At 36.7% G+C, this 12039-nt stretch overlaps 2 protein-coding genes across 14 annotated transcripts in view; one reads left to right on the top strand and one right to left on the bottom strand.

Annotated features, from left to right (window-relative positions):
- Positions 1-12039, top strand: part of CREB1 (cAMP responsive element binding protein 1) — a 63187-nt gene that overhangs the window by 25652 nt on the left and 25496 nt on the right. For 12 of the 13 annotated variants that reach the window (XR_006526637.2, XM_070508473.1, XM_044768307.2 and 9 more), the window contains 2 exons: positions 6444-6544; positions 10852-10994. Coding sequence is in view for 11 of the 13 variants with exons in the window: in XM_070508473.1 (XP_070364574.1) it covers positions 6444-6544; positions 10852-10994 (244 nt within the window). In the remaining 2 variants the exon portion in view is untranslated. Of the gene's footprint in view, positions 1-2066; positions 2174-6443; positions 6545-10851; positions 10995-12039 lie in introns of all 13 variants that reach the window. The other variant, XM_070508475.1, reaches the window with a different exon arrangement.
- Positions 4533-12039, bottom strand: part of METTL21A (methyltransferase 21A, HSPA lysine) — a 51459-nt gene continuing 43952 nt past the window's right edge. The window contains exon 3 of the mRNA XM_044768325.2: positions 4533-4964. Within this exon, the coding sequence (XP_044624260.2) occupies positions 4891-4964 (74 nt within the window). The 3' untranslated portion in view covers positions 4533-4890. The remainder of the gene's footprint in view (positions 4965-12039) is intronic.

Below are 12039 nucleotides of genomic sequence, written 5' to 3' on the forward strand. Positions count from 1 at the left end.
TTCCTCTTCCCCATCTCCTGCACCCTTCCCGTTAAAAAAAAAATGTTCAAACTAAACAAACACCTCTTTTTGTCAGCCACTTATTATGTGGTGTGGCTTTGATTCCTCTTCACCATCCTTGTTGTCTTCTTGTGGGTGAGAGCTGTTGTGTTTCCTTGAGTGTGGTAGCCAGACTGATCGATGTTTGTACTGGGAAGAAGTACCTTATTTGTCCCGGAAGCATTCTGTTAACGTCATCAAAGGATATACGTATTAGATTTTGTCAGCCACATTACACTCTTGAGTCATTGAACCTCTTACCCACCTCTGCTTCATTCTGTCCTTGTGCTTTTAGTTTGCTTGGACAGTTATGTGTGGGGGGAGAATGTTTTCATGTGAAATCATCAAGTTGTATGAATTTACATACTGAAAGATACTGGGAATGGAATTTGTTGCCAAGTAGGAGACAGTGTTGTCCAGGTAAAGACCAAAAGAATTTGATATTTCTATGGAATCACACTGAGCAAAAGTCTCCTATCAAGGGGCTGGTCCGGTGGCACAGCAGTTAAGTGCACACGTTCTGCTTTGGTGGCCCGGGGTTTGCCAGTTTGGATCCCGGGTGCGGACGTGGCACTGCTTGGCAAAGCCATGGTGTTGTAGGCGTCCCACATATAAAGTAGAGGAAGATGGGCACGGATGTTAGCTCAGGGCCAGTCTTCCTCAGCAAAAAGAGGAGGATTGGCAGTAGTTAGCTCAGGGCTAATCTTCCTCGAAAAAAGAAAAGTCTCCTATCATTTGCCTCAGTTTTTGTTTCGTTGAATGCTACCCTGCTATTCTCCACACTTGCTGTTATGACTTCCCCCACTCACGTTTTCCTCTTGATAAGAGCAGGGAGAACCTGACCTGCCAGGAGCCCTGGATTCCTAGACCTCACCTTAACCTTCACTTCTTTTTCACTTATATTAGGTGGCCTTTCTATAAAGAACACACAAAAGTTACCAAAGTTATAGCCACAAAATTTGTTAAGATTACAATTTTTGGTTGTAATATGTGATATTTAATTATTGATTGTATTCTTTTTTTTTTTAAAGATTGGCACCTGAGCTAACAATTGTTGCCAGTCTTCTTTTTTTTTCCTTTCCTCTTTTTCTCCCCAAAGCCCCCAGTACATAGTTGTATATTCTAGTTGTTAGTACCTCTGGCTGTGCCGTGTGGGACGCCACCTCAGCATGGCCTGATGAGCGGTGCCATGTCCGCGCCCAGGATCTGAACCAGCGAAACCCTGGGCCTCCGACGCAGAGCCCACGACCTTAACCACTCAGCCCTGGGGCCGGCCCCTGATTGTATTCTTAATTTTAATCTTTACTTTGTGGCAGTAATAATTATAATTTGGACCTGGGGGTTATATAGCCATTAACTTTGTAGAAATAGGTATTTGTCTTTTCAAGAACACATTTTTTTGTTGCGGTGAGCTATGCTTATAATTGACAGCCTGAATTCTAAAAATAGAGACACAAATACAGTATTTTTTTTCTTTAAAAGGCCTAAACCATGGAGAATGTATTAGACTTTAATGGTCATTTCACCTGGTTAACAGTAGTTAGTATTAATAACTGGGAAGTAGTTTACAGCAAAAGAAGTAATCAAACAAGGAGAGAAATGGTCCCTCAAACTTCTAGATGAGAGAATATTAGTATTCTAGAATAGCGTTTCCAAAATAGACAAAGTACATTTCTCTTCGTGTGAGAGTAAGATATTAGGACTTCTGTTTATATTTTTTAATCTAAGACTATTAGAAACTAAGTTGTACTAATATTTTGTATATGGCTTGACGTTGGTGCCCTAACTTTATTCTTAGGTATATAAGTCAAATCTCACATATTATGTAAGAATCTCCACAAAAACAGTGGGAGTTACACAAATGTATAGACATTAACCATGACATCTTCACTTGTCGTTTGCTAGTTTTGGACACTTTTTTAACATAGTACAGTTTAAGTGTGTCAGACGATTTATGGATTATGTTACCTTACATTATTGCATTCATTCCTTCGGTGAATTTTTATTGATCGCATGCTATGTGCCAGTCACTGTTCTAGGTGTTATGAAAGACAGCAGCGAATAAATCATACTTGCCTATTCTCATGAAGATCACATTTGAGTGAAGAGACAATGAAAAAATAAAATATGTCAGGTGAGGATAAGTGCTGGGAAGATGACTAAAACTGGGGAAAGAGATAGAGAATGATGTGGGGGGATGGTGCTCTGTTTTTTGTAGGGTGGTCAGGAACCAGAAGGCAAGGAAGGAGGTGAGCCATACAGATGATAAAAGCAGATGCAAATCTCAAAAGTGAGAGATGCTTCCCTCTCAGGAGTAGCAAGAAGATGGGGCTTGCATAGAATGAGCAAGGGGAGAGGGGCTGAGGTGAAATCTTTGATAGAATTCTCACAGTACTTTGTGATGTGATGGGAACAACAATAAAAATCTTTTGTGCAACACAATTCAGTGGTTATCTTACAGCAGCTTATTTCAGAGTTGTTTCACAGAAGGATGCGCTGCTTGTTTGTTTTTACATAAGACAGGTACTCCAAAGTTTCTAATCTTTTCAGTGATGGCAAGCAAAAACTTGCAAGGGATGTATTACTAACAGATATTTTTTTAAAAATAACTCCATTTTGACATCCTTTCTGGGAGAAAATGTCATTTTAACAATGCATGAGAGGGTAACTGCATTTTGAAAGAAGCCTGTGCTGTGGAGGTAGCATTTTGAAAGCAAGTTTGGAAATGTTTCCATACTTTTTGTTTGACTGCAGACAGTGCAAATTTGTCACCTAAAAACGCAAATCTATATACTTTTAAAACCCTGGAAATAGAATTTTCTAATATTAAGAAGACTTCCAGAGTTTCAGTAGGTGTTGAACTTGTTAAAAATGTAACGCTTTGTATTAGCATAGTAACTGAGAGCCAGGGAGATGAAGATATACTAGATAAATCTCATCAAAAATTTTATAATTGGGAGATAAAAATTAAAAGTGATTGTTTTGTTTAGTAAGCCACCCAAAAATGTACTTACATTTACAATGTACTTACATATCATGAGTTCTCTTTTTCAACAATAGCAGATGTTAAATGACATTCCAAAAAGCCCAAGCTTGGAATCAGATTTTTGAATGTGTCATAAAATATTAAATAATTTCTTAATGAAGCTTATTAAATCACATCATTCTCATTATTATGAAAAATTAAATGATTTTAAGAAGTTTATAGGGGGCCAGCCTCCCGGCTGAGTGGTTAAGTTTGTGTGCTCCGCTTCAGCGGCCCAGGGTTTCACTGGTTTGGATCCTGGGCACGGACATGGCACCGCTCATCAGGCCATGCTGAGGTGGCATCCCACATAGCACAACCAGAGGCACCTACAACTAGAATATACAACTACGTACTGGGGGGCTTTGGGGAGAAGAAGAAAACAGATAAAGAAGACTTGCAACACATGTTAGCTCAGGTGCTGATCTTTAAAAAAAAAAAAAGTTTACAAATATATTTTAATATTTATACTTATCCTCTTTATTACTTTGTTTCACAGTAACACTTAAAGTTTACAAACAGGAAGTATGTATGTTTATGTAAAATTTTCTTATTTATAAGGGAGATCTGTAGATCAAAAGAGTTTGAAGATGATTGCTCTAGACTTTTGTTAAGCTTCTTGATCCAGTGATTAAAAAACTGTACCTAAACCATGAGTCTGAACTCTACACAGGGCAAGTACTTAAGTTTCCAGGGAACTGTGTATAGTTTGAAAAAACAGCTAATATTTCTATTGCTTTGATTTGGTTCTAGTCACTGTGTATATTATTTTGAAACTTCAAATAACACCAAAATAGAAGGGTTTTTTTTCCCCTTATAAACAGAAGGTATGGGTTTTTAACAAACTAAAGGGAAGCTGAGAAATACAGATCTAAACCTTTATATCTGCAAATGGTGCTTTGACTTTTTGAAAATTTTTTGACTTATAATTGGCCACGGTGGAAGAGCTGTTTAAGGAGTTCAGGAAGGGGTTAAGAAGAGAGATGACAGGAGGTGAGGACCAAAGGAAGAGACTCCGTCATTAGAATGTGATGGTGTTCTGTGCTGCTTACATGCAGGATAGAATTTTTCATGTTGTTATTTTTATTAACTTGTTGAATATGTATTAGAGTATAATAATCGTTATTTATAAAAAAGGATTTTTGACATGATTTTTATTAGCCTCAGAAATATGAGCCCACTGTGGTTTTGGTTTTTGTTTTTTGGTAGTCCGTAGGAATTAGCTTCATAATTCTGAGTTCTCAGTGGATAGTATTCCCAAAGAGGAAATGTTACATTCGTTGTGTGGTTTTTGAATAGTTCTTAATTCCCTTTACATTTAAAAAGTTGGAATCACTACGTAGGGATAAGTTAATTCCTTCTGTCTGAATTGAGAGTATCTTTTAGATCAGAGGAAGGGGGACTTTTTTTCCTTTAGGAGCAGTAGCTCTACTGAGTTTGAAAAAAAAAATGTATCAAAGGCCATATTATAAAAAGGCAACATAATTTATTTCACTTTGAAACTTCCTACAGGTGGTTTGTGTAGCATGTTTTAAAGCTGTTGTTTCAATGACTTTCAACTTGGGAGAGTGCACCTAAGTCACTTTATGTCCTTAAAAGGTTTTAAGGTTGAAAGGTCAAGCAAAGAAGGCAGAAAGAACAATAGAGGAACTAGGGTTCTGAGAAGTATTAATGAAGGTTAGTAAACACTTGCCCCAGTACCATCCACTTGGAGTTTGTTCTTCTTGTTATTCCTTGAAATCCTGACCCCTCTGCCAAGGCCTTTTCTCAGTTCTGCTCTGCTCCACATCTAGTAGGAAGTCTGTGCAGAGACTGTGCTGAGTGGGCTAGTTACAGCAGCTGCGGATCAGTGGGAAACGGTTCTCTGTTCTCTGCTGGCAGTAACTACAGCGTTGTGAATCTGCAAAGAATCACAGACTAAATTCAGCCTTGCCCGTCTCTGTATCTGTCATTTCTGGATTCCTTAAACGTGCCTGTTAATTTTTAGGTCTTTAAGACTATACTTCTTAAGCTTTAAAGTATTTGGATAGGGCACATTACTTATCGCAGATACATTTTATGAAGCGTTACTCGATTTACCTAATTTCGTTGTAAAGTGCGAGTCTCTCAAAGCCCTGTCAGCGCATCCCTGCTCTGCAGGACGCTTAGGCTCAGGCACCTCCACAGGTGCCTCTGAAGATGTGTTTTCTTACTGCCCCTGCCATGACTTTGAGGTGCAGCTGACCCACACAGACCCACTTGCTTTGGTTAAGTCCACCTCCCCTCTGATGGCATCATGTGCACCCAGCTCAGGAAGAGCCAGAGGCTCCCGCCCATCAAACTAGAGAGACTGGGCAGTGTAAATTTGATGACAAGCTTGCCTTGGTGAGGAAACTTCTAGTCTAAAAGTGGTCTAAAAATGCCTCTGGGTTGCTGCTTCTGACAAAACTGGTTTGAGATTGGAACCAACAGGATTTTGATGCTGGTAAGGATGTCTAAAACTGAGATGCCAAGTATTGACAGTGGCCACTACTTCCTAGCTTTGTGACTTGGGTGAGTTACTTAACCTCTTTGTGCCTTAATTCTTGCATCTATAAAATGGATATAATAATCGTACTTATCTAGGACCTTTGTTACCCTATTAGTATACAATAATGTCATTTATGTATGCACTTTAGCATGGCACCTGGCACTTAGTAAGTCCTCAGTAAACACTAGTTGCTGCTATCATCATCCCATGTAAAATCTTTATTCAACTTAACATCATTGCTTTTCTGTCCGCGGATACTTTCCAGAAATGCACAGTTCTTTACATTGATTTTTTGCTTAATAAAAAGTATAGAATGCCAACTCTGAAACAAGTCCATATGTAACGGAGGGCTTCTTTCTGACTTGCTAGAAACAGTCATCTTGAACATGGTGGGGGTCACTGATCTTATTTGTACTATTGTAAATATATTCACAAGTAATTTACACAGCACTTACAGTAAAATATTTATATAGTCACTGTATAGACTTACATGACCAAATATTTAGTCATTTATTCTTTCCTTCGTGTCAGAAACTTTATTTTACTTGGTAGTTTTGTTCTCACAACTGTAAGAAAACAACTGACAAGTAATATTGATGCATTCAGGATTGATTCCATTGAAATCCTGAAAGAAATAAGCTGAATTTGGATATGACAAAAAATTTTTAGGTCCTCTGACTTCTGTAGGATAAGTAAAGGGGAGAGCAAAGAGATAGTGTGGTCATCCCCCATAAAAACTAATTTTTTTTTCTACTGAAGCATGTATATGGTCTATATATGTTCTTTTGTATTTGACATTTTCTTAAAATTTATAAAAATTTTATGGGAACTAAATTTGATTATCAAGATAAAGTTCTTCTTTATTTTCAGATTTCAACTATTGCAGAAAGTGAAGATTCACAGGAGTCAGTGGATAGTGTAACTGATTCCCAAAAACGAAGAGAAATTCTTTCAAGGAGGCCTTCCTACAGGTATGGAATGTAATAGTTCAAAGAATTAAGCATTAAAGATATACAGGAAGCCTTGGGTAGTTGCAGATGAAGAGAGGTCAGAAGACCAGTGAGCTGCAATAGCATATAGCTTACTTCTCTTCATCTTAAGTTACTTCTCTCAAGTTAAGTTGAAGCTTATCATACAGAATAAGAGCACTTCTTACTCAGAATAGTCCTGGATAAATATTGATTTTTTTTTTTCCTGCTTTTTGTATACTATGTTGGCTGCTACTTTTCTGTTAAAAAGTTTGGAATGCATTTGATAAAATTATAGCATTTTCTAGTTATGCGTCAATTCTGAGATTATACTGTTTACTTAGCAACACATTTACAGACTGTTTCTTAAGCCGTGGTACTTAGCAAGTAACTGTTAATTTAATAGTTGCTTCAGGGTGATGCTTTGCTTATATCCCCTAACTTCGGGGACACTTACTGTCCATTTTATGTTCAGCTATAGAAATTGACTAGTCCATGCCTTGCCTCCAAGGTTTTTTTTAATGTGTAGAAATTGGCTCCATATTGAATATCTCCAGGAAGAGCAGTTCCACAAATCTTCATAAGTTTACTTCAGAGTTTAATAAACTTTAGACGTATAATATTCTTCCTTATAATTAACCTAAATTATTTCTATTTATGTATCTTTCTGCTTTTCAAAGGGATGGTTAATTTTTTGTTTCCACTCACTTGGCTACTAACTACCCCTTTTCTTTATCCTCACAGTTAAATTAAGGATCCAGTTAAATTAAATTGATGTTGAGGTCTTAAGAAATGTTATGTTACCAAGTATGTGTTTTATGTATTTATACTCATAATTCCTTTTTTAAAAATAGTTAGTTTTAGAGTTTAACTTTGAAATGTATCTCATGTTAGTATATAACCCATTTAGTCCTGAAGCAAATCCTACCAGGCATTAAGAAACAAGCCACATGGCTTTCTCTCTATGTAAATTCCAGGCAATTCTGTAAACTTTATGCAATAGGAGGTTTATGTTGAAAAAGATCTTTCGTTCGCCTTAATTGGTTATAGCCTGTATCCCAGCAAAGATCATTTAAGTAGGAACACCTTGAGACCACACATATGTAGAAAAAAGGCTACTTTCATGAAAGGTAATGTATCTTCCCATACAGTCAAACCTCCACAGTGAGCTGTGCCCCTTTTGTTTTTAAGTTTATGAATTCTTGAAAGCTAGCCTCTATGTCTACATTATAACAAGATCTTTAACAAAGTCCTTATGATACGGTTGTGAGGTTGGAGAAATGGGGATTGATTGATAATGTGAGATGGGTTTTTGATGGAACAACCCAGCTTTATAGTGATTTATACCCAGAGGGAGTCCTTGAAGGGCTCTCACTTAGTCTCATCTGGCTTGGTATTTTTACTAGAAATTTGCTGAAAAACATAGAAGCCTTGCTTGTCAAATTGCAAATGACAGAACCTTACAAGATAAGGACCCTGATGGGTGGGAAGATAGTACTCTGAAAGATCCTAGCTGCCAAGGGAAATAGACTGGAACAGGAGGAGGAAGTGCTGGTGATAAGTGTAAAACTTCTGAGCTTGAGTTTAAAATAAAACCACTTATTGAAGTACAGGATTCTGGATTAAGAATTCATCTGAAAAAGATAATTATGTTCTTTAATTATCATTAGTGAGATATGATTGCCAAAAAGCCAATACACTGTAAGGCTACATTGGTAAAAACCATGTGTCTAGATTAGGGGAGAGAATCAGCTTCACTTCTCAGACCACACTGGGAATATACCTTAAAAGAAAGTGAACTGTCTCCAAGAGGAGAATGCCCCAGATGGCCCAGAGCAACAATTTGAGAAACTGGAAAGAGAAGACTAAGAAGGATCACTGGCTTCATGCAAAAGAGAAGTAGATTTATTTGTAGGTCTAGAGTAATAGCTTTTAAACTTTTTTTTTTTACACAGTCCATAATACGAAGTATATCTTACAGTTCTCTGTTATGCAATCACACGTACACTCATATATGGTCATCTGAAGCAAAAGTTACACCAAGCAATATTTACCCTTATGTGTGATCTTCAGCTATTTTTTGGGTTTTTTTTTATGTTAGTTGCAACATACTTAATTGTTTTCGTGGCCCACATATGGATTTTGACCTCAGTTTGAAAAACATTGCTTTAGAGACCAATACTACTCACAATGTGGTCCACAGACAAGTTGGGTAAATCAGCGTCTCATTACAAATGCAAATTTCCGGGAGCCTATCTTAGACCTAATGATGGAATCTCTGGGAAGGGGACCTGGGAATCTGTGTTTTAACATGCTCTCCAAGTGCTTCTTTTGTATGCTGAAGTTTGAGAAACAGTACTCCAGATCAGTGACTCCAGAATGATCTGCTGACCACTGTCAGTCCACAAGCTGTTTGAAATAGTTGTTTCTCATTTGCAAAGCCATAAAGGAGAGAAAATCATCCTTACAGTCAGAATAGCAGTTTACTAAATGACAACAGGCAGATAAAAAAAAAATGAGTAAGCTTGGAAATGAGAGAGACAAGGGAATTAAAAAAAAGAAACAGTAAGTGGGATAAACTAGATACAAGTAGCTGATGAGGGAATCAATAAACTGGAAGGGAACCAAGAAAGTAACTGGGAATGGAGAGCAAAAAATGGTAGAAATGTTTGAGGTGAAAGTCATGGAGAATAGAGGGAAGTGCTCCAGGGATGCGTTTCTAGAATTTCCAGAGGGTAGATTGGGAGAAAGGAATATTTAAAGATAATGTAGAATATTTTCTGCAATGCCAGTGAAGGTAATTAAGGTCATATATAAAGGTAAATAGAAAAGTCAGTGTTACTATAGTTTTGCTTTCTAACTCCTCTTTTTTTTCCTATGTGATTTGAAAGATAAATGCATAAAACAGTCATTGTAAATCTGTTAATGAGCACATGATGTATGAACATGTAATTTGACAATAACAACATAAATTATGGGCAGAGTTTTGGGAGACTGTTGAAGCTAAGTTAATATTAATTCAGACTGGTTTGTTAGAAATTTAAGATGTCAAAAATTACTTGGGTTAGGATTTTTTTCCCCTCTTCTGTGATTCTTACACATTTGAAATATGTTAAGGTTCATTTGTTTTTGTTCGTGGTCCATTTCCCCCTCATCCTTGTTGATATTATTTCCTTTTTTTAAATATATGAGACATTAACGTAATCAAGACATTAACATAATCAAAAATATATGAGACATATGGTTCCAAAAGTCAGAATTGTACAAATACACACACACACACACACACACACACACACACACACACACACTTACTTACTTACTTACTTACTTACTTACTTAGAAGTGCTCCCCTTCACTCCCTCAAGTCCTTTCTTTCTTCTTTCCCACCCATCCCCAGTAGCTATCTAATCTCGTTAAACTCTGTTTGGTTTATCCTTTCTGATTTTTTTCTTGAACAGATGAGCAGGTACATGTATATCACTTCATTTTCTTTCCTATACAAAAAGTGCCATGCTATATCCATTATTGGATGAACCATGGCTCATTCTCCGGAGTGTGGGCATGGAGGTTGCTTCCAGTGTTTTGCTGTTCCACACAGTGCTACCGTGAATAACCTCATGCATCTGTATTTTCATCCTGTTGGAAGTCTGTCTTCAGGGTAAATTCCGAAAAGTAAGATTGCTGTGTCGATAGATAGAGTTTTGTTAGATGTCACCAGTCTCCTTCTGAGGATGGTGCCAGCAGCAGTGTGCGAGAGTGTCTGTTTTCTCACAACTTTGTTAACAGAATATATTGTTATGCTTTTTTTAGTTTTACCAATCTGAGAGTTGAGAAGTTTTAAAAGTCAGGTTTTTGGGGGTTTTTTCCCCCTCAGTTTTTAAGAGTTCTTGCTATATTGGGGATGTTGGCTCTTTATCTGTAATACATGTAGACATCTTCTCCTAGTTTTGTTGATCGTCTTTTGACTTTATTTTTGGTGCTCTTTGCCATGCAACAAGATGTCTTTTCTGTAGGAAATTTTATTAATCTCTACTTGCCCCTAGATTTTAAATCATAGTCTTTCTTTACATTCAGGCCAAGGAGAAATTCATCTGTTCATGAAAAATTCATTTTTTCTAGTCCTTGAATGGTTTCATTTTGACATGTAGAACTCTGATCCATTTTTAGTTTCTTCTGTAAATTCTTACGTTTTAAACTTTAAAAGCACTTGTAGCTTTCTGCCAGTTTTCTGATCTTTTCCTATTTATTTGTATTTAGCCAGTTAATGTTATTTTTATTTTAATTAATATAGTTCTCTATTTTACTAGGAAAATTTTGAATGACTTATCTTCTGATGCACCAGGAGTGCCAAGGATTGAAGAAGAGAAGTCTGAAGAGGAGACTTCAGCACCTGCCATCACCACTGTAACGGTGCCAACTCCAATTTACCAAACGAGCAGTGGACAGTATAGTGAGTAATAGATGTTTCTGGTTTAGAAAGTGAGATGAAAAACTAATGGCTGCATTCTCCTTAAAGGAATCATATAAGTGCCAGCTCTTTTCTCACTGTCCTCTGCCTTTCTTGTATTTCCTTTACTGTTCAATATGTAAAGTTCTGTAACAGAAATGCTTTTTTTCTTCGGGGTTTTAGTTAGGATTGCTCAAGTATGTAAGCCCTTTAGATGGCCCTTGGTTTTGTGCAGATGGATGGAGAGTCTAATAACTTTTTTGAACCACTACTTGAAACACTAGATTTCAATTCTCTTATGATATATGATGTTAATAGAGAACATGAGTTTTCTCAGATAAAATAATCATTCTTTGATTATGTTTAAGGCCAAAAATGGTCTCCTTATTCATTTATTTTAATAATTCATCTTCCTTTCTAAAAGCATTTTAAAGTCAAATTTAATGTTTTGTGATGGGAGTACAGAGGCTTGGTTGCAGTCTATAGCACATTCGGTTATTCCTTTTAATGTAAAAGGTAGTGTAGTGAATTATCATGTAAACATAAAGACTGCTGAAATTAAGAGGACACACTGCTTTTTGGTTCACAGAAAGAAAAGATTTCTTTTGCAAAATTATCAAAGTTTTCATTTCTGTGCTGTCTCTTTCTAATACTTAGGTCTCTTTTCTTCTCTTTTACTTAAATCTGTTACAAAGTACTTTTGAGTTCTGGTTTGGTTTGATCAAAAGCATGTGTGTGAATGGTACTTTTTTCTCTTTTCCCAATACCTTTTGTTTCCAGCCTCCCTCACACATTGATCTCTTCATTTTAATTTGTTCATTAAGTCTTGCCCATTATATAGAAATGTGCACATTGAAACTCCTTTGCTGCGTTAGTTTTCTAATGTCCTGGGGTAGTCTCTGTCAGAAATGTGTATAAAAGTTTGACTCTCAAGTTCATAGTTTTCCACTTACAGCTCAGACTTGGTTTGCATAATGCTAATTTGCATTCCAACTGTATTAAAACAAATGCCTGAGTAGCAGACTTTTTTAGCTCTCCCAAAGCTGAA

This window comes from Equus asinus, chromosome 4 (genome assembly GCF_041296235.1).
Source record: "Equus asinus isolate D_3611 breed Donkey chromosome 4, EquAss-T2T_v2, whole genome shotgun sequence".
NCBI classification, from domain to species: domain Eukaryota; kingdom Metazoa; phylum Chordata; class Mammalia; order Perissodactyla; family Equidae; genus Equus; species Equus asinus.